Raw genomic sequence first — 22,500 nt, forward strand, 5'->3', positions numbered from 1 at the left:
GTTTTAGGTACTGGGCATGAGATCCTTTCTTTCTCTCTCTCCTTTTCTACCCTTTTCTACTACTCTCACCACTCACCACAACACCAGTCTCCTCCCTCCCTCTATCCCTTTCCTCTCCTCCCTCTCTCTCTCTCTCTCTCTCTCTCTCTCTCCATCTTGCTGTGATTATGTTATTAATGTGGCAGTAATCCCTGTGTCCTCCCTGAAGTCTCTCTGGCTCACGTTCCCTCTGATGCCAGCAGTGCTCGGCTGCAGTAATGCTCACGTTCCCTCTGATGCCAGCAGTGCTCTCCTTACTGAAGTCTCTCTGGCTCACGTTCCCTCTGATGCCAGCAGTGCTCTCCTTACTGAAGTCTCTATGGCTCACGTTCCCTCTGATGCCAGCAGGCCTCGGCTGCTGTAATGCCCTCGCAGGCTCTCGGCACGTGTGGCATCACTCCTGGCATGGTGCCCTCGTCAGTCAGCAGTGATTAATTAGCGCATTATACTGTATGTACCTACTTATTGTTATAGCATGTTGCTATGGTGAAGTCTAAGGGGGGTAGACCGTATGCAGGTTTTAGCCAGTCTAATGTGGGATATTTCTGATACTCACCTCACTTTCAATGAATTTTAAATGATGAGTTTCATCTGAAGGTAGTAATTGAACAAGCTAAAAGCTAACAGACTCGATTGCAGACAACAAGACGAGTACAATTGTTGTAGCCTAATTTGGAGATATATTGACCTCTGGCAAGGTCGGTTTCGGTGTAGTTTGTCTGCTTGTCTTTCTGTGTGCAACGCACAAACATTACTGCCCCAAGATTGAACAAGAACCGTGGCCCAGTTTTCATGAAGCATTGTGCAAAGATGTAGCGTGAGCCAAGGAAGAACCCATTCCATTAGAATTTGGAGCATTTCAACCGTCTCCCCCACCGGCAAGATAGCTCCCTGCCAGAGGTCTTCTCTGTCCCAGGGCCCTTCCAGTCGTGCTGTACAAGCTTCTCTTGATTTGTCACTGGGTTTCAGGCTGAGGTCCCAAAACCACATGGTCTTTTTTCACAGCAGTCATTTTCATATGAAATATATTATAGCTGATACAGTATATACAGTAGGTGTTACTAACGACAATAAAGGGGTATTTGATTTTTCACGTTGATCTCCATTTCTCGAGGTTACCGAATACTGTCAGTACGGGGGAAAAAAATCATCTGATGATATACCATATACTGTATCACTGGAGAATCACAGAACAATGAGATACCTACACAGATCACACATCATAAGAAAGTGCAGTTGCTGGACCAAAAGCTGTGCAACATGAAAAAGAGATTTTACTGAAACTGCACTGAAAGGGAGCTACAGTGTGCAGGACTTTTAGAAACTTTTCTTACTCACTTTCACACATTTTATCCATCATTAACCCTCAACACACACACACACACACACACACACACACACACACACACACACACACACACACACACACACACACACACACACACACACACACACACACACACACACACACACTCCCCTCTCCCTCCCTCTGTCATTCCTGTCTGCCCTCAGTATGGAGGACCCAAGGCAGTGATTTGAGATTTGATTAAAACTGTATGGAAAGGGAGCTGCAGCATGCAATGTGACTAAACTATTCTAGACTATTCTAAACGTTTTCACTCCCTTTCTCCGTCATTACCCCCCCTCTCTCCACCCCTCTCCCTCCTCTCCGCCCTCCCTCCTCTCTCCGCCCCCAGCACGGCGTGTGGCCAGGGGAGCCGGTGCTGATGGTGCTGGATGACCTTGAGTACCAGTGGCGTAGAGGTCGTCTGACCCACCTGCGCTCCGCCATGGAGCTGGTCATCTGGGCCGTGATGGCCGAGAGCACAGAGAAGGTCTGGAGCCGCGGTCAACACACACTTTAGATTAGGCCTAGTCTCCACACACACTGCAGATTAGGCCTAGTCTCTCCACACACACCTCACATAAGACCTAGTCTCAACACACACTTCACATTAGGCCTAGTCTCAACATACACTTCAGATTAGGCCTAGTCTCCACACACACCTCAGATTAGGCCTAGTCTCCACACACACTTCAGATAAGGCCTAGTCTCCACACACACCTCACATTAGGTCTAGTCTCAACACACACTTCACATTAGACCTAGTCTCAACACACACCTCAGATTAGGCCTAGTCTCTCCACAGTCCACACACACCTCAGATTAGGCCTAGTCTCAACACACACTTCAGATTAGGCCTAGTCTCAACACACACTTCAGATTAGGCCTAGTTTCAACACACACTGCAGATTAGGCTTAGTCTCAAATTCAAATTCAAGTTCAAGATACTTCAACACACACTTCAGATTAGGCCTAGTCTCACCACACACTTCAGATTAGGCCTAGTCTCAACACACACTGCAGATTAGGCCTAGTCTCAACACACACTTCACATTAGGACTAGTCTTAACACACACTTTAAGATTTATGTGGTGTGCTGTGTGTGTGTGTACATACAGTAATATCCTGAGATTTGAAACGTTGACTTGATATTTGCTGTGTGTGTGTGTGTGTGTGTGTGTGTGTGTGTGTGTGTGTGTGTGTGTGTGTGTTGAAAAGTGCATTAAAACATTAAAATGTTCTGTGTGTACTCACAGAAGTGCTCCGACAAATCTCCTAAAATCCATTGATTTTTGTTTCAGTGTAGAAGTTTTACGGGCAGAGTAGGAGCTACAGTCTACCCCTTCACACTTAAGCACCCGTTAAAGATTTTCTGTCTCAACATGAAAAGTCAGAGTTCAACAGCTCTTTTGTGTTCGTTGTGTAGGCTAGTTGACTGAAACATAATCACCTCAAGGCTTAATGGTGATGCTGCTGTCGAAGTTAAGATCTTTATCCAGAAAGCAACACTCGAAGAGCAATGTCCCCTGTCTGAAACAGGGGGTCACAGATCTATACCAGACAGAATGGCCATATGTCCAGCCAGGTAGTTCAGTTTTAGGGCCTCTTTGTTCTTTTTCCCATGGTTCCATTCCATCACTGAACTATCCTGAGAATCCAGAGTTCTGGAGAGCACAATTTGAGTTGTGTCTGCAAGATACTCACTGTCAATGAGCAATGATGTACGTTACTTTTACCCCAGGCATCTAATCAAATCGGTATATCTGATATAGGCGGGTCAGAGGCAAGCTAAACTGACGACGGCAGCGCTGCAAGGCTCGAAGTCAGTAAACATTGGTCGTAGTGTTATCCAATTGCGTGTAGTGACATTTTTTAAATGCATGCTTGGTGCCGTCCCTCGAGTTGGGCCATTACATTATTCGTGGCCAGACCCTTAATCTGAGAGATTACCAGGGTCTGGACTCTCCAGGCTATCACTGAACATACATTGCTTGTAATTTTGTAATATTGCATACCCACAGGTACTGTAAGAGGTCATGAGCCAATGAGGTTGTATCCTGTAATCTGATAGAAGAACACTCCTAACATTCTACATTCTACATTCTGTGTGTGTGTGTGTACCTCAGGAGATCATCCCGAGGCTGTGGTTGGCTCACAAACAAAAGAATCAGAAGATTGGTTAGTTGGTTTTCATCCATTACTGCATGTTAAGTGTAGTGTGTTATGTGATGTTTACAGCCATCCTCTCTAGACAATCCCTTTCCTGTAAAAAAAAATGGCCTAACAAATGACAAATGATAAATGGCAACATTTCCTGTGAGAACTTTGTAAGATACTTAATAACCACATATGTATTTTTTATGTGTGTCTTATTTTCAGATGCAAGTCGGTACATTCCACATGCATGTAAGTTTTTGCCCCTACACACCTACACACACACACACACACACACACACTTAATGAAGGTGTTTTCTGTTTTCAAACGCTTATACGCCTTATTTTACATTAGATAATGTTTTGCTATTGTTTAAAGGAAGCATTAGTAGCTGGAAGCTGCAGTTATTGTCTGAGGACCATTGAATTGTAGTTATTATCAGTAGCTTTGGTCAAAGCTCCGCTTAACCCTCTCTGCTTGGGTGCATTTCTCAAATCGTCATTACCGCCCGCACTCTAGCTGGTGCATCTCTCGAAACAATTTAACTGCATGCGACTTGCTCAAAATACTATGTTCATGTGACAAAAGCAAATATGTATGCCAATCAACAACATTGTTAGTGCTATCTGAGTGAAAAGTTGCTGTTTCACCTCTCTGAACAAGATAGTCAAATTGCTTTGTCATGCTGTCAATAAGTATTTACTCTGTAAAGACTTTCTTATCAAAATACACAAGGCTTCTGTTTGTTCTGTTTGACGTATATCAATCTCAGCAGTAATAGGCTACACATAACTGTATGTGGGAGATTGCAGATCAGAGATCAGGTTTCATATTTACTGTTCTTTTACGGTACTGTTTGTAGTGCGATTTGTTGCCAGATTGAGTAATTCATTGTCATACAAAAAAGAAAGACCCAGGGTTTTACTGTACAGTGATTCTTTCATAAAAAAAAACAGTGTAATGGAAATGGCAACTGGTTCAACACTTTTGTAATGTAATGACTCAAGCAGGGTGTGGGGGAAGGACTATTCAACGGAGAACCTACAGTATAATGCATTTGGACCCCTAAGACAGTAGCAATTGTTGATATACAAAACATCAGACTGTTCTAAATAAGTAATTGCACGGATGTGGCACAGCATTTGCTGTTTGTTTGAAGTAATAAGAAACTGTTCTTATGATGTGCACAAGTGACTAGATGGTGTTTGTTTGAAGTAGTGAGAAACTGCTTTTATGATGTGCACAAGTGACTAGATGCTGTAGACTCACAAGTTACTAGATGCTGTGGAGCCAATGAGATGCAGTTTGAACTTTTAATTTCACTTGAGAAATGTGCCAAAGTGACTGAGAAAGACTAATTCAGCTGACTTAGACTTTCTAGCTTCTAGCGAGATTCACCTTAGCGCATTCTCACTTCTGTAATCGTCTCTGCATTACTCAATATTTAACCCTCTGGTTGTCTCTTGGCTTTCAGTATGGAACTGGATAGGAGATGCAGCAGGTAGAGTACATCTTACAATACTCTCACTGATATATTAATATTAATATTTACACAAGTGTGATACTTTCATCACACCGGATGTATAATATGATGTGATAATATAATATAATATAATATAATATAATATAATAATAATAATATAATAATAATATTATATATTATGATGTTGATGCTCATCTACAGAGGAGGTGACCCTTGACTCGGAGACGGCGAACCCTGACCTCCTGATCTCGGGCGACAGGAAGCGGATGCGGTGCGGCTACGAGAAGTGCGACGTGGCGGACTGCCGGCGCCGCTTCAACGGCTGGTGGTGCGCGTTGGCGGCCGAGGGCTTCAGCGCGGGGCGGCACTACTGGGAGGTGGAGGTGGGCGATCGCGACTGGCGCCTGGGCGTGGCACGGGCCTCGGCGCTGCGTCACGGTTACCGCTCGCTCAACACGGAGAGCGGCTACCTGACGCTGCGCCTGGAACGCGGGCAGGAGCTGAAGGCGCTCACTGTGCCCTACACGCCGCTGCCCGCGGACCTCCCGCTGCCACGCAAGGTGGGCATCTACCTGGACTACGAGGGCGGGCAGCTGTCCTTCTACGACGTGGAGCGCCGGGCGCACATCTACACCTACACTGACACCTTCAGCGAGAAACTCTACCCCGTCTTTGGCACCGTCGAGGTGGTGAGGGACATGGTGATCCGGGAGGCGGGGGCAAGAGAACCCTGCTTCTGCCCCGGCCCGTGTCTCTGGAGCTAATTGCCCCACCACCACCACCACCATTGCCATCCCATCACCCCCCCCCCCCCCCAGCTGTTCAATGCAGTACAGAGGTGTCAGTGTTCAGGTGTAGACGCTAACACCAACGGCAGCAGACTGGAGCGGATCAGAACCGAATCTGAAACGGATCCAGTCTGAAATCGGCTGTTAGCCTGCTGTTTCCACTCGTCCACTCAGAGCTTAAGGCCCTCTCACAGGTATAAAGCAATTTCGCCGATGGGTTGTTCGGCTCAAAATAGTGTTTGCTCAACCGTTGTTGCACAACACAAGTGATTGGAAATAATTGGTTTAAGAGAGCAACAGTGTTGTTGTTGTTGTGTTGTGTCCGAAAACCCTATTACGCTCATTCGCAAATCTTAGTGTGAGAGTTTGTCACTTTCGAACAGTCCTTGATGCCTCTCTCTCATGTTAGACACCCTCTAAGTCCCTTAATTCACAGGATATTTGAGCCTGGATAATGCACTTCCCATTGAAAACAGCAACAGTAGACCACGTAGAGCTTCATACTCTGGAATGGCTGACAAGCTGAGCAAAAACTATTTTAAACAACAAACCATTTTTGAAATGAACCAAAACAAAAAAGACTAAGAGTGCTTTGACGATGTGATTTCTCTCACCCCCTTTGCATCCTGCTAATGCTTTCTTTTTTGCGCGTGTGCTTTTTGATTTTGATGTTCATTTGTGAAATGTTTCTGTTACACTGCTCTTTCTACCAGTATTGAAATAAAGATTTGCCCTGTACGTCTTTTTCATCAACAAATCCTCTCTGGCCTCATATAACTAATGCAGCTATCCTTGCCATGTGTAATTCATTCAAGATTTACAGAATCAGAGCAAAACAGAGTCAGTTCAATACAAAACAGACAGTCACACAGGAGATGTTTTACAATTATAATTTCATTAAGTGCAATGTTGTTGACATGCGTATTAGAAAACCATTACAGGCAGTGGTAGGAGTTCAGTGTTTCTACACAATGACCCAGTGGAACCAAAACCTTTCAAACAAACATGGCAATGATTTTGGTATGGTGGAACAAAATCTGTTGACAACCTGTCCGACTACATCAAAACATCGGCGAGATACTGTTTCAACTGAAAATCCTCACATAAAATGATATCAATGTAAAACTGAAAGAATATAAAACAACATATCTGGAATATGATAAAAAACAAAACAAAAATCAAAACAATCTTTCGTCTGAATACATTAACCCTTGCTGAAGCAATGGAACACTGAAAGCTGAATACCTGAAGCATAGGACGCAAGAGATGTTTTAAAATTGATTTAACTTTAACTTGAGTTTGATGTTCAGAGAGATGCTTCAAACCTACACAACAAACAATTTAAAAGGAAATAACCTGTGTGTAAAAATGATCATGTCTCCTCAGTAAAAATCACCTCAGGTTGTAAGGCACAGATACTAAGACTGTGTTCTACATTTCATGGCATCATCTTGACTAAGCAACTGCAGATATACCTTAAAACAGGGCAACTCAGACCGGTGAGTAGATAGGCTCTCTTGCCCCCCCTCCCCACACACACACATACACACACTAGGCAGTTTCTGACCAGGGGTATTAAGGGGCAGATAGTCCTCACTTGCCGTGGCATGACTTGCCTTGGGCAGTAGGATCTCTCGCTGGGGATAATCTCCCCTAATCAGCCCTGGCAGACAGGTCACTCTAATCCAAAGCCCCACAGGTGATGCTACAGCGGGGGCAGAACGGGGGGGCAAGTCTCAAAGGGAACAGTGAATGAACCCTCTGACCAAAGGGCTTGGGCAGGGCACAGAGGGCATTTGTGAGCCGTTAATACCCTTCCTCAGAGGGCACTCGAGGCTGTTGGGCCCTGTGGTGCTGCTCTGGGAGACGGAGGGTAGGACTGCAGATTCTGTGAAGGGTCTTTTTGAGATGATACTCATAATCAAAAACGAGTTCAAGTCCTACAATGAGACGAAACAGAATAGACCATAATGTGTTCCCATGGTGACCCTGGAGACGTGGGCGGGAGCAAGGGAGGATGGTTTGTAACAGACAGGGAGAGCTCACACTATTGTCTCTCAAAAGGGTCACCTGTGTGCGACCTGGAAAATCACAGGTAACACCGCTGACCTGTTTAGAAAACTAGTTTGTCCCTTTTGCATTGGCTTTGAGTGTGTGTGTGTGTGTGTGTGTGTTTACTAATATGTCCTTAGGCCTCGTAGTATTTATTCTCTGTGTCTGTGTGTGTGTGTGTGTGTGTGTGTGTGTGTGTGTGTGTGTGTGTGTGTGTGTGTGTGTGTGTGTGTGTGTGTGTGTGTGTGTGTGTGTTTATTAATATGTCCTTAGGCCTCGTAGTATTTATTCTCTGTGCGCTTGGTCACACTTGTGCTGGAGACCACGCCCCTCTGCACCACTTCCTGCATCACTTGACGCGTGAAGGTTCCGCTGCTCTCCATGCGCTGGGTGGTCATCATCATGCCTCCCGTGACCTCTGCACACACACACACACACACACACACACACACACACACACACATATGCACAAACGCGCACACACACACACACACATGCGCACACACACACACACACACACACACGAAGAAAGAAAAAAATGTTTTTACTGTTGTTTAACACAAGACATTTGACAGAGCTCTATATGTTCTATTTCACGTATTTAAAGGCCTGTGTCTAGGCCAGTCTTAAAATTCTTAAAACACCCACCTTGCATATCCCCAGATAAGTAGGGACCGCCGAAATTGGTGTGTGTGACGCTGGTGTGCGTGGTGGATTCTCCGGGCATTTGGAACACCTCTCTGCTGCTCATAGACTGACTGTTAAACTGAGACATGGAGCCTAGAAAATGAGAGAGGACAAAAAAAAAAAACAATTACTTTCAATTATGTGTAGACTGTTGAATAAGTACAGCACATTTCTTATACAAATGCTGTACCAGAGGGACATTGAAATAACATGGTTTGGGCTAGGTACGTGTGAACAGAATCTAATGATATTAACATCCAATAGTACCTCCATCCTGGGACTCGATGGTGATGATGCCCTCTCTTTCGGGCCCGAAGCCCTGGGTAGTCCGCGCTTGAACTTTGAACTTGTAGGGCACGTTCTCCTGCAGGTCAGACACCGTCAGGCTCGTCTCCGCGTTGTCCCCGCCCACCTGGAAGGAGCGCAAGTCACCTGGAACCAAACCAGAAACTGTCAAGATACCAAACCAAAGAACGGTGAAGATATCAAACCAAAGAACGGTATTGATACCAAACCAAACATCGGTGAAGATACCAAACCAAAGAATGGTATAAATACTAAACCAGAGAATTGTATCGAAGCCAAAGAACGGTCAAGATAACATACAAGACAAAAGTGGGTGTATCATAAAACTGAGCTGTGCAATGTATATATGAAGAGGTTCGCTATACTGTATGCTATATACTCCATTTTTATGAATTTTGTAACACTGGAACTGGAGTGGCATTTTCTAACAACACTCTTCATCTATAGCAGCGGTGTCCTGGTCTGGGGTGCTCACCTCCCCCGTGCAGCTGCTGGCAGGTGACCACGTAGCCCAGGATGTCCCCGTTGGGTTTGCGCGGCTTCTCCCAGCTCAGTTGCAGCGTGTCGGGGCTCAGCGCCGTGAACACCAGCGGGCCCGGGGCACTGGGCGTGCTCAGAGTGAACGGAGAGCCTGTGGGAGGGGGAGGACACACACACACACACACACACACACACACACACACACACACAGGGCATCAGGGAGGGCAGTAGGACACTGGACAAGGACATGGTGCTCATCCCCATGAATGAGGAGATAGATAGATATAAAGATTGATTGATATACTCTAGCTAGATAGATAGATTGATATACTGATAGGTAGATTGATAGGGTTTGGAAGGGTAAGTAGTGAGTAAGTGAATGAATGAATACATGTGTAAATGAATTAATTATTGAGAGAATGAATGAGTGAGTGAGTGAATAGATAAGTGAGAGTGAAAGAATGAATGAGTGATTGAATGAATGAATGAATGAATGAATGAATGAATGAATGAATGGATGAATGGATGGATGGATGGATGGATGGATGGATGGATGGATGGATGAGAGCTGGCTCACCAGGCATGGGGCTGAGGGGGCTGTTGGGGTCGACGGCGGACTCGATGGTGATGACGCCCTCCCTCTCGGGGCCCCATCCCTCCTGGCTCTGACCCTTGACCTTGAAGACGTACGAGTGGTTGGGCAGCAGCTCCTGCACCACCACCGAGTTCTGCGCCGGGTTGCTCACGTCGATGCGCTTCGTCTCGCCTGAAACAGCAGCACAGAGTCACCGTCAGGACACATACTTTTCTCAGCGGACCATCAGTGGACTATCTCGTACTCTCAGTGGACTCTAAGTGGACTATCAGTGGACTATCTCTTGTATCTCAGTGGACTATCAGTGGACTATCTCTCGTATTATCAGTGGACTATCAGTGGACTATCAGTGGACTATCATTCCCTCCCCAGAGGTGGGCCACAGTGAGCCACACTGTGTTGGTGCTACCAGTGCACATAAAACAGATAGATGAGTTATGCTAATTTAACTCAGCTGGTTTAGTGAATGGCTCAAGCAAATATGTGCTAATTTCTGAAGCTAATTTCTCTCTTCTTCTCCATGAGAAGTCTCCCACTCTGGCCTCCTTATCTAGACTCCTCCACCAGAAGTCCCCCCTTCTCTCTGTCTCCCCTCCCTCTCTCTCTCCTCTCCTCCATGATAAGTCCCCCCTTTCTCTCCGTCTCTCCTCTCCTCCGAGAGAAATGCCCTCTCCCCTCGCTCTCTCGTCTGCTCCATGAGCGGTGCTCCCCCTCACCTCCGTTGAGCAGCTGGTAGAGGACGCAGTAGCCCAGGATGTCCCTCTCGCAGTGGGGCTCCTGCCAGCTGACCTTCAGGGCCGTGGGCCCCAGGGCCGAGAACACCAGGCGGGTCGGGGTGTCGGGGACACCAGGGTTCATCCGGGTCTCTGAAGGGACAGGATTGGGGGAGGGGGGGGGATGTCAGAGCAGTAGAGGAGAGGAGACACACACACACACACACGCGCATGTGCACACACACACACACACACATACACACACACACATAAACACACACACACACACACACACACACACGCACACACACACACACACAAACAAGCAACACATACGCTTACCAATGCATAGCCCATATTCCCAAATTTGTGCTTTCTAGCCATACCAGCTGTAGTACACGTATCAAGCTCATGGGTGGCTAACCAGCTGAGTTACAATCAGAGGAGTTTATCCATGTTATGAGTTGTGTATGTGAATGTGAGTGAGCATGTCTGATTACTTGTGTGGGAGAAACAAGAGTGTGTGAGACAGAAAGTGAGTGTGTGTGTGTGTGTGTTAGTGTGGGAAGAAGGGTGGGTTGCATATAGTACAGTATGGTATGACATGGTTTGGTATGGTATAGTATGGTAGAGTATGGTATGGTATATGGTATGCAGTGTTTCCCCTAGAATGTTTTACAGCAGTGGTGCTAGGGTCTGTCAAGTACCCTAATTTCAACGATGACGTTGGCTGTTGTGCTTTTAGAATGTGGAAGTAGGCCTAATTGTGGTAACATTACGGATCATGTGAAGATGCTGCAGTGGTGCTGAAAATCCAGCCGTGGTGCTGCGCCACTGCAGAATACATTGTAGGGGAAACACTGGTATGGCATGGTGTGGTATGGGGTATATAGTATGGTATGGGGTCTTTCTCTGGGCTATGGGTGGTCTCTCACTCACTCACCCAGGAGCACCCTGTCCAGGTTCATGAGGGCATCGTTCACATCCTCCGACTGCGTGCGCCCCCTGGAGCTGGCATTCATGCTGAGGCTGGTCTTAGTGTAGCCTGAGCCACCTGAGGTAGCCATGGAGCAAGCAGAGAGGAGGAGAGAGGAGGAGGAGAGGAGAGGGAGAGGAGGAGGAGAGGAGAGGAGAGGGAAGGAGAGCAAGGAGAGAGGAGGAGGAGAGGGAGAGGGAGAGAGAAGAGGGGGAGGAGAGCAAGGAGTGAGGAGAGATGATGACAGGAGGGAGAGAGGAGGGCGGAAGAGTATGAGGGTGAAGAGAGAAGAGAGATGGAGAGAGGAGGAGTAGAAGGAGAGGAAGAGGAAGAAAAGAAGGAGAGAGGCAGGTAGAGAGAAGAATAGGAAGAGGGAAAAGATGATTAGAGAGAAATGGAGAAAAGGGGGCAGGAGAGAAAAGGAGGGGAGTACAAGAGAAAGGAGAGGGAGGAGAGGAGTGTAAGTGAAGCAGGAAAATAGGAAAGTGTGGGGAGGAGTGAAGTCATGGGATGGAGAGAGAGAGGGGGAGACAGAGAGGAGAGAGAGAGAGAGAGTGAGAGAGAGAAAGAGACAGAGAGAGAGAAGATGGGTAGAAGAAAGCGCAAGTCAGCAGAGGACTCTGGCAAGAGGCCATGATGGAGGTGCAGCCACAACATGCCAAAGCCATTCATCACAACGCTACTCAATGATAAAGCTTTAGCTCATGCATCAACACCCAGGAAGCTTTTAGCTATCTCACACACACACACACACACTTAGATACATACTCATGCTGTCCATGAATCCAGCCTGCAAATCGCCCATGACAATGGAATCCCGCACGTTCTCGTCATAGTAACCGCGGTTCTCCGAACGCTTCCTCATGATCACCTCTCCGGACGGGACTCCGCCTTTTGAGATAACCTGCCGTGACATCGAGCCCCCTGGAAAAGAAAAACAATAATCACATCAGATAACAGACCCTCTTATCTATCTCAGTTGAATTTACACTATCCTCCACACAACTGATTCACTGATCCATACAGAGGAAGATCTTCGGAGCTAGTAACTCACCAACTTGTGGTAATCTGTCTTCAAACTGCTACCAAGTGCAATTAATCTTATATCAAAATCAAACAATCTAGTTGGTATTGTTTTCAGTATAAAGGTCAAGTAATTTGACTACATTTAAGAAGAGTTTGACTTAATTCTTCCTGAAAACAAGCAAATTAATTTAGGCAAATTTGGTTGCCAGTGCATTGAGCAAAGTTTTTTTTTATATATATAAAAGCATCAGATAAATGAAGAGTGCAACCTAGTCTTTTCAATGGAAATCTCCATTAAAGTTCTATCAGTCCAGGACTAGACTTAATCAGTTTCCAGGATTCCAGGCCTACCTTGGCCTGACACGTATGTGGTGGTGGTCTCCATGGTCATGCTGCCAGCAGAGCTTCCGTGTTTGTAGCTGCCGTGAGGAAGGGGCGACAGCTGGTTGTAGCTGGACGACGCAGAGCTGATGTTGCGCGAGAGGGAGCCAGTGAGAGAGCCGGAACCTCCGGGGTACAAGAAACTCTGGTCCCACTTGCCGTTCACGTTGGTATGGTCTGTATGGGCAACATTGAAATGATCGTCAGTGATGGCTTAGCCAGAGAGCTTCCCGACACACACACAAAAAAACAACAGCAAAAAAACAACAAAAAAGTCAAAACCAAATTCTAACAATCCTGTGGATATAAACTACACAAGAACACAAAACAAAAGACAAAAACAGATCACCTTGCCAAAGCTTTTCTAAAGCTTCACTCCTGTGCAGAAGCAGCAGCCACTACGCTAGCACTGGAATTAGCATTAGCGGTAGGACTGTGCAGACCAGCTGTGGTAGAGCTGGAATTAAGCACAGAACTAGCTCTAGGACTGGCAGTAGCTTCGTGCATGAGTAACATTAAAGGCTACACACTACCACAGAACTAGCTCTAGGACTAGCAGTAGCTTTAGTGTGTGAGTAACGTTAAAGGCGACACGCTACCACAGAACTAGCTCTAGGACTAGCAGTAGCTTTGTGCATGAGTAACGTTAAAGGCTACACACTACCACAGAACTAGCTCTAGGACTAGCAGTAGCTTTAGTGTATGAGTAACGTTAAAGGCGACACACTACCACAGAACTAGCAGTAGCTTTGTGCATGAGTAACGTTAAAGGCTACACACTACCACAGAACTAGCTCTAGGACTGGCAGTAGCTTTGAGCATGAGTAACGTTAAAGGCGACACACTACCACAGAACTAGCTCTAGGACTAGCGGTAGCTTTAGTGCATAGGTCAGAGGCTACAGCTACACTCTATCTCCAGGCTAGTGAGAGGAAGTGCCCTGCCATTAGCTGATGCTAGCACAAATCAGAGTAATCTCCTATGTGTGACATCATATAAACTGTTTGAGGTAGACCCCCCCCCCCCCCACCCCGCTGTTTGAGGTAGGCCCAGCCACGCCACATACAGACACAATTGCTATATTCAACAATGAATGTGTAGCAAGTATGCACCTACGGATATGCCCAACATTTCAGCAAAAAAAACAAAAAAACTGTCGACAAATAATTTCCAGAAACACCCCGATGTACTCAGATCACCCAAAGCTAATTGCCTCTACCAAGCTCCATCCACTGCAGCGTATGTAAAAGAGAGGGCGAGAACATGAGGCAAAGGAGGCAGAGATGAAAGCACAGAGGAGACAGGATACAGGAGATGGGAGACGTGTCCGCCAGCACCCCAAAACAGGAAGCAGGAAAAGCACCAGCATGACGGCTGGCACTGCTGCCCCTGGAAACAGGCTGGCGCGTGCGTTGGCCCCGCGTGTTGGTTGCCACGGCACGGCACGGCGCGGCACGGTTGGTTGGCATGCTGCCCTGCGGCTGTGTCGATGGCGGTGGGGGACGGTCTTCACCTTGGCGCTGGGGGGTCTTGGCAGCGGGAGGGCGAGCGGGTGCCTCGTCACCACTGGCCTCGTTGTCTGTGGTGCTCACGCTGTGTGGGATCTCGTCCGCGGGGAACCTCCAGGAGATCTTACGCAGGTCCAGAGCATCGCCCACCAGCTGGACATGCTTCCAACGCTTGCCTGGGGTCGTTCCAAGTGGCCGGGGAGTGGTGGTGGTGGTGGTGGGAGGAGGGGGGGGGTCCCAGAGGGGACGGGCAGGTGAGGGAGCCAGCAAGCATATGAGGAAGGGAAGGGAGTGGAGGGCATGTAGCCAGGGTTAGTAAGAGGCTGGATTTGGGCTTTCGGCCCGGAAGAGGAAATGAGAGCCGAGGAGGAACAGAGCAGAAGACAGAAGCTGGCTAGTGATGGCATGAAGTTAGAGCGCCCCGACTGAGGAACGATATGGCGCCGGGGTACTGCTGGCCGGGCCGTACCCACAGTTGGGGGGACTGTCCTTGCAACTGGTCCGTGCTTTTTTTGACCACAGAAAGCGATCACGACCAAGATGTGATAGCCTAAGTACTGTATGGTCTCGTGATTTCTTTTTTCATTATCATCACCAGAGGATGCTACTCTGACTTTACAACCTCAAATCAGCAAAGTCAACATCATTCAAACAGGTGTAGGAACAACTGACAGGCACAATGGGCACAGCAGAATGACGCTACTCTGACAAGACCACCTCAGCAGCTGACAGAGTCAACGCCATTCAAGCAGATTTGGAAAGTGCCACCATCTTAAAAGGGGCCAGAGCTGGATGACAGCGTTTTGGCAGTCGCCCAGTCACCTTGCTGAGTGGGAATAAATCCTTAAAGAGAGAGATATTCCGCTGGATGAGAAGGCCTTGGCTGTGGGGGTGTGGGCGATGATTAATGGTGTTGGCACATATTATCTGAGCGCTGCAGTGAACTGCTTACACAACACAATCCTCTCTCACCTCCTCACTCAGCCAGGGGTGAGAACCACGCCACCAGAGGCAACTACTGTGGAGGGAGGGTTCTGCATCTTTGTGATTTTTTGTTTGTTGTTGTACATTTGTTGTTAGAATTGGTCTTAAAAACTCAATGTTTTTACCATATTGTAAGTCGCTTTGGTTAAAAAGCGTCAGCCAAATCTAATGTAAAGTAATCTTTGCACCTACAGTACGATTTGCTCCTAAGAACACACAGGCCGATATGAATCTCTCTTAGAAGGTCATGGTCTGACTTTGCCCTTTGGAAAACTTCTGATTGATATTTATACTGTGAAAAGTGAAAAGCTTTTTTACTGATTTGCTAAGGTAAACGGGCTGATATATTGTGACGCCTGTATATGTTCGGTGTTTGGTGTGATTTTCAGTATGGAGCATTTATGGCAGTAGCAGTATATGATCAGGTAGAAGAGAAAAAATAACAAAGAGAAAAGCCAAAAATCAAAGTCCCATCAAGCCATAAGATGATTTTGACGCTTGAAGTCCCAGACACATGCATGCATTATCTTTCTTCAGCAGGGAGTCTATTATACTGTATATTCATAGATGATTCTTTTTACATGGATCATGGTAATGGATGATGAACTTGTATAGCTGCATACAGTAGCCTACATTCCTGTGTATTATCCACATTGTATATAAGCCGCAGGACAGTGTTTTATGCAAGTTTAAAGGAAACAAAACCATATTAACATATTAACCATATTAACCGGCCCTGTGTATTAATCTCAAAGTTGAAGGATTTTTTTTTTGCAAAATCAATGTATAAGCCACAGGAAATTACGGTAAATTGAAAAAACAAAACACGGACCCATAACTTTGCCCCTCAATAAACAAGCCTTTACAGCATCCAACTCTATAATAGATACTGTGCCATCAAATTGAGACGGGACAGAAAAAGTGAAAAAAAAGAGAACATCCTAAACCTGAAATAACGCATATTTGAATCAAACGCCATCTGCAGTGTTTTTTGTTGTTGTTGTTGTTGTTGTTGTTGTTGTTGTTGATGAACCATTCCCTCTTTGACAAGCCATCAAAAACTGCACACACACACGCCTTCTCCCAAATGCTCTGTGTACAGCACTAACATTTCCTGAGACTCGGGACTTTCTTCTACACTCTGTTGACCTTTTCAGTTTTCACATTCCACAGAGCTGTGTACTGACTGAAGCAGTCTCAGCAAAATCAAAGAGCTGGGTGGGGACTGTTTGTCCCTGCTGACTACCCATACTTTCAAGATAAGAGAATATATTGCCAAGTCAGATAAGATTCATCAGGGTAAGTCCAGTTAAAGCATCACTCACCCAGTTGAAGTGAAAGTAAGCTTATAGTCACAAGAAAATTGCATTAACTCCTTCATAAGCAGAATCCATTAATCAGGCACACGGTGTAATGTGCAAAAGTTGTAGCCATTTTCTTATCATAGTTACTGTACAGTCATATTGATATTAATGTGTTCATGGGAAATATCATCTTTTCTTTTTCAGAATATTTTTGAAACTGGTCAGATCAGTTTATGTGTTTTCTTATCTCTCTATCTATCTATCTATCTATCTATCTATCTATCTGTCTACAGTATCTATCTATCTATCTATCTACTGTATCTATCTATCTATCAAACATATTTGGCATGGACCAGGCCCTGGTGTGGTGTGCCACAGGGTCATATTTGCTCCCCAGACCGCTACAGTGTGCTGAGAGCCCAAGTATGTACTGTATGACTGACCACACCACTGTAAGGCTTTGTGTACTGATCATCTGTGACCACACAACTGAGAGTATAAAGCCTTGATGTACTGACCATGTATGACCACACTAAGCCATGTACACAGCATTGGTCTACAGCCCTTCTAAGACCACACGACTGAAACTGAAAGCGTTGGTGTACTGACCATGTCTGACCAGGCTGCTGAAACTGAAAGCCTTGGTATACTGTATACTGGCCATGTTTGGCCAGGCTGCTGAAACTGAAAGCTTGGTGTACTGACCATGTCTGACCAGGCTGCTGAAACTGAAAGCTTGGTGTACTGACCATGTCTGACCAGGCTGCTGAAACTGAAAGCGTTGGTATACTGTATACTGGCCATGTTTGGCCAGGCTGCTGAAACTGAAAGCGTTGGTATACTGTATACTGGCCATGTTTGACCAGGCTGCTGAAACTGAAAGCGTTGGCATACTGTATACTGATCATGTTTGACCAGGCTGCTAAAACTGAAAGCTTGGTGTACTGACCATTGTTGGCCAGGCTGCTGAAACTGAAAGCTTGGTGTACTGACCATTGTTGGTCAGGCTGTTGAAACTGAAAGCTTGGTGTACTGACCATTGTTGGCCAGGCTGCTGAAACTGAAAGCTTGGTGTACTGACCATTGTTGGTCAGGCTGCTGAAACTGAAAGCTTGGTGTACTGACCATTGTTGGCCAGGCTGCTGAATCTGAAAGCTTGGTGTACTGACCATTGTTGGCCAGGCTGCTGAAACTGAAAGCGTTGGTGTGCTGGAACTTACCGTCTCCGACCACACTGGGGCTCTTGGAGCTGCTAGGGGTCCGCAGCACCTCGTTACTGTACATCAGGTAGCTGTCATACTCGTCACCCGCCTCCGCATCCACGATGGGGATGTCAGGGATGATGGGAACTAGAGAGAGGGAGTGAGAGAGGGAGAGGAAGAGAGAGAGGAAGGGGGAGAGAGAGAGAGAAAGGGAGAGGAAGAGAAAGAGGGATATAGAGGGAGAGGGAGAGAGGGGGTAAAGAAGAGGGAGACAGAGAGAGAGAGGTTAATTTCATGATTTGTTTCTGTATTTCTGTATTGTATGTGTTTTGGCAACACTGTTTCTATTTGAATGGCCATACAAATATTGCATATATAATTGAATGGAGTTGAATCGAGAGAGAAAAAGGTTGGTTACAAAGCGTCAGCCAAATGTAATGTAATGTAATGTAATGTAATGCAATGTAATGTAATGTAATGTAATGCAAAAGATGTGCTGTGGCGGTGACCAAGAGCTCCTTCTCTGGTAGCCTACTTACTGGACATCGGTCTGCTGGGCTGCGACGCCAGGTTGATGGTGGCGTCGCGGAACGGTCCCCACCCAATGCTGTTCTTGGCCCGCACCTTGTAGCGGTACGTCTGGTTGGGCTGCAGGTTCTCGATCAGCAACATGCGCTTCTTTGCATTGTTGATCTTCACCTTCTTGTCCGTGCCAATGGGCTCTGTGCCAGGGAGGTGAGGAAGCCTGAGTCAAGACCCGAGTCTAGCGCCATCACAGCCAGTGATACCAAGCCAAGTGCCCTAGGCACTGCTATTTACTGCTGAAACTTGGCAGCACCACGGTGGTAGAACAGAAGTGTGAAATAACTATTTTTGTACAGTGTTTATAAGAAGACTGACAACAATTCTTATCGAAACATGTATATTCTGTAATTTCTTCCTGTGATTATGAAGAAGATGATGAAGATTATCAAAACTATGTAGATCTCAATCTGAACTAGAAATGTGTATCTCTGAGGAGCTGCAAGAGTGGGTTTGCAAAAATGCTAACTATGCTAACAATGCTAACCAAGTTGATCAGTTAACTTGGCTAATGATTTCTAGCCGTTATGCTAAAAATGGCAACTATGCTAACAATGCTAACTATGTTAACAATGCTTCAGGTTGATTAGCTAACTTAGCTGATGATTTCTAGCATTTAAGCTAAAAATGCTAACTATGTTAACTATGCTAACCAAATTAATTAGCTAACTTAGCTGATTATTTCTAGCAGTTATGCTAAAGATGCTAACTATGCTAACCATGCTAACCAGGTTGATTAGCTAACTTGATAAAAGTGATTAGCTATGTCAACAATGCTTAAAGAAAAAAAAAAAAATCCCCATTAATTTCAATGGGACCGAAAACTGGCGAAAAACGGGAATACCGGAAAAACAACAACCGGCAGCCATCCGACATTAACAAGCAAGCTACACCGGATCGGGCCTGATTTTTTAGTGTTGGAACCGCGTCGATAGCTCAAACGCTCTAGGAGAAGAGGCGTTCTCAAAAAGTGGGTGAAAAGTATAATGTGCTTGCTTTGGAAGAACAATGGGCTTGCCTTGCAGCAAGCCCACTAATAAAAGCTAAATATTTCAAATTTTGTTGTAGTAAATAGGAATGACCATGTTGCCATTGACTTCATTAAAACAGATACCTGACTATTCCCTTCAATGTTCACTATAACTGCTAGCTAATACGTGATCAATAAACCTACAGATCTATAGGATCCCATATAATGGGCCCAAACTTATAGTCATATAATGACATAATAGTCAGAGGAGTCCTTACTGCTGTCCTCGTCGATGGGCGTGTAGATGACCTCGTAGTCTGTGATGACGCCGTTGGGCTCCGCGGGCTCGGCCCAGCTCACCTGAGTGACCGTGGGGCTCAGGACGTTGAAGGCCAGCCGACCCGGCTCACTGGGGACTGGACCGCAGAAGGAACAGACCGGCGCCAGAACAGAACAGGAGGAGGAGGAAGAGAGACGAGGAGAGACAGAGAGGAAGAAGAGAGAGAGGGGGAGAGAGAGAGTGAGAGTGAGTGAGTGGAAGAGGAAGGGAGTTTGCATACTAAAACTGACCCCATAGAGGGCACAGGTGCTGGGCATAAACTACTCTATCCTCTGTGGGAGTAAGAGAACTCTCTCTATATATATTTATATATATTTATTCATATCATCATCTATATATTATATGCACTGTGAGTCTTCTCTCCTGACACTCAACTTCCTTTTGCTGCAGTGGCTGCAAAAGTAGGTCATACATACAGTTCACTTCATATGAGAAGTACAGTACTGTATGTCCACAGTGAACTTGTATGTTTACCCAAGGGAAGGTGTGCTCTACTTGATATAGCCACAGCTTCAAGTTAAAAATTATTCCATGTCAATCTATACTAGAAAAGCATGAATCATTTTTTTTAAATAGATTTCTCCCCCCAAAAAAACTTTTTCCAAAAGGATGCTTCAAGATCAAGAATTGAGAATAAATCATCCTTGAAGCGTTACTTTGTTGACAGAGAGTGAATCCTTCCCATTAAGCGGTATTTCTCTCTCTCTCAAAAGTTGACTTTGGAAAGAGAGGCCTATCAATGCACTACCCTTTCTCCCCAGAATGCTGAGCATGCCCAGTGACACTTTCTCTTTTGAGCATGCCCAGTGGCTCTCTCTCTTTTGAGCATGCCCAGTGACTCATTCTCTTTTGAGCATGCCCAGTGGCTCTTTCTCCCCAGACTCCTGAGCATGCCCAGTAGCTCACCATCCTCCAGGGTCTGGCAGGGCACCATGTCGCTGTACCCGCCCTCTCCCATGGCGTTGTAGCTGCACACCCGCATCTCGTAGTCGCAGTACGGGTACAGGTTGGTCAGCTCGGCCTGGGGCGACTTCACGTCGGTCACCTGACCATCCTCCTCTGCGTCTCCGTAGATCCAGTGTTTCACCTGAGGGAGGATGAAGTTGAATTCTATGAAGTTATTTATCATTTTTTGTTTTCATTTTTAGTATATATCATTTTCACCCCCAAAACAGGTTTCCTGACAGAACACGCACACACACACACACACACACACACACACACACACACACACACACACACAGATATTTGCAAATGTACATACTGTATTTATTCTTATACATAGCCTTATTCTACTGCCCTTCATTCTATTCTTGCTGTTCTGTGTATGCATTCTTCTTATGTTTTATTGTGGAGTGTTGTGCTTTGATTAACTGGAGTCAAATTAGCAAAGATTCACCAGAGTCAAATTCCTTGTTTGCTTATGCAAACCTGGCCAATAAAGCTGATTCTGAAAATGTTTGTCTAGGAGTGCTTCTTGGACTCAGAACTAGTAGGTTTGACTCCCTGTCCCTGATGAAGGCTTGATTTTTAAAAGAGTTTTTAAAAAAGCTTTAATGTGTAATTTTAAAGCTGATTCTGATTCTCTGACTCTCTGTGAGAGGCGGCATTGGGCTGACCTTGTAGCCGAGGGCCCCGGGCACACACACACACACACACACACACACACACACACACACGCATGCATGCACACACAGATGCTCATTGGGCTGACCTTGTAGCCGAGGGCCCCGGGCACGGGGGTCCAGTTGAGGCGGATGTTCCGGGGGCCGGTGGCGCTGGCCTTGATGTTGGTGGGGGAGAAGGGCACTCCTCCTGGGGACGTCTGCTGCTGGTTCATGAAGCCCATACTCTGCAGCGGGATCATGTCCTGGGTCTTCATATCGCCGCCTGGCACACGCACACACACACACACACACACACACACACACACACACACACACACACACACACACATACACACACACACATTACAACACCGATGAGGATAATCAACCTACACTTCACAAATCATGATAGTTTTAGACATATTACAACTTAACATGGACAGATCAGGTATGCATTGGTGTCTGTTGGTGAGTTTCTGTAGATGTGTGTCTGCATATCGGTGCATATGTGTGTGTGTGTGTGTGTGTGTGTGTGTGTGTGTGTGTGTGTGTGTGTGTGTATGTATGTATGTGTGTGTGTGTGTGTGTGTGTGTGTGTCCATCCATCCTCTCACCAGGGTCAGTGACATTGACCAGTGTGGTCTTCCTCTCTCCGACGGCGGCGTTGGGGCCCGGCTCAAACAGCTCCAGCTGGAAGGTCTCGGGGTTGATGGGGCCTGGATGGGAGCGTGCGTCGATCACAACGTTCTTCTCGCTCTCGCCCGGGCCGAACTTCAGCGGGCCGGACATCTCGAAGCGAGACGCCTTCCGTGTCCGCCAGTGCACGGTGGCCGGGCCCTCCAGGTTCCGGGTTCGGACCACGGGAATGTTGTAGACAGGGTCAGAGGTCGTGAAGGTCTGGGTGCCCTTCTTAAACATCATCACACTGGGCTCTGAGGGTCAACAACATATGGAGGAGAACTTTACTTCCTGAAACC

At 46.3% G+C, this 22,500-nt stretch overlaps 2 protein-coding genes across 3 annotated transcripts in view; one reads left to right on the forward strand and one right to left on the reverse strand.

The window, feature by feature from the left end:
- The window catches only part of zgc:194990 (uncharacterized protein LOC568410 homolog), a 16,152-nt gene extending 9,602 nt beyond the window's left edge, over nucleotides 1-6,550 (forward strand). The window contains exons 6-10 of the mRNA XM_062531178.1: nucleotides 1,737-1,874; nucleotides 3,511-3,562; nucleotides 3,764-3,790; nucleotides 5,014-5,040; nucleotides 5,224-6,550. Of these exons, the coding sequence (XP_062387162.1) occupies nucleotides 1,737-1,874; nucleotides 3,511-3,562; nucleotides 3,764-3,790; nucleotides 5,014-5,040; nucleotides 5,224-5,786 (807 nt within the window). The 3' untranslated portion in view covers nucleotides 5,787-6,550. The remainder of the gene's footprint in view (nucleotides 1-1,736; nucleotides 1,875-3,510; nucleotides 3,563-3,763; nucleotides 3,791-5,013; nucleotides 5,041-5,223) is intronic.
- Nucleotides 6,551-6,685: 135 nt separating this feature from the next.
- Nucleotides 6,686-22,500, reverse strand: part of itgb4 (integrin, beta 4) — a 44,919-nt gene continuing 29,104 nt past the window's right edge. The window contains exons 28-42 of one of the 2 annotated variants that reach the window (XM_062532391.1): nucleotides 22,138-22,455; nucleotides 21,631-21,806; nucleotides 20,823-21,003; nucleotides 19,855-19,992; nucleotides 18,564-18,746; nucleotides 18,043-18,171; nucleotides 12,997-13,203; nucleotides 12,388-12,543; nucleotides 11,587-11,697; nucleotides 10,647-10,796; nucleotides 9,913-10,101; nucleotides 9,331-9,486; nucleotides 8,817-8,981; nucleotides 8,511-8,642; nucleotides 6,686-8,280 (exon numbers count right to left, since the gene is read on the reverse strand). In XM_062532391.1, the coding sequence (XP_062388375.1) occupies nucleotides 8,132-8,280; nucleotides 8,511-8,642; nucleotides 8,817-8,981; nucleotides 9,331-9,486; nucleotides 9,913-10,101; nucleotides 10,647-10,796; nucleotides 11,587-11,697; nucleotides 12,388-12,543; nucleotides 12,997-13,203; nucleotides 18,043-18,171; nucleotides 18,564-18,746; nucleotides 19,855-19,992; nucleotides 20,823-21,003; nucleotides 21,631-21,806; nucleotides 22,138-22,455 (2,540 nt within the window). In that variant the 3' untranslated portion in view covers nucleotides 6,686-8,131. The remainder of the gene's footprint in view (nucleotides 8,281-8,510; nucleotides 8,643-8,816; nucleotides 8,982-9,330; nucleotides 9,487-9,912; nucleotides 10,102-10,646; nucleotides 10,797-11,586; nucleotides 11,698-12,387; nucleotides 12,544-12,996; nucleotides 13,204-18,042; nucleotides 18,172-18,563; nucleotides 18,747-19,854; nucleotides 19,993-20,822; nucleotides 21,004-21,630; nucleotides 21,807-22,137; nucleotides 22,456-22,500) is intronic. The other variant, XM_062532392.1, reaches the window with a different exon arrangement.

The sequence above is a fragment of the Sardina pilchardus genome, chromosome 3, assembly GCF_963854185.1.
Source record: "Sardina pilchardus chromosome 3, fSarPil1.1, whole genome shotgun sequence".
Classification (NCBI taxonomy): Eukaryota; Metazoa; Chordata; class Actinopteri; order Clupeiformes; family Clupeidae; genus Sardina; species Sardina pilchardus.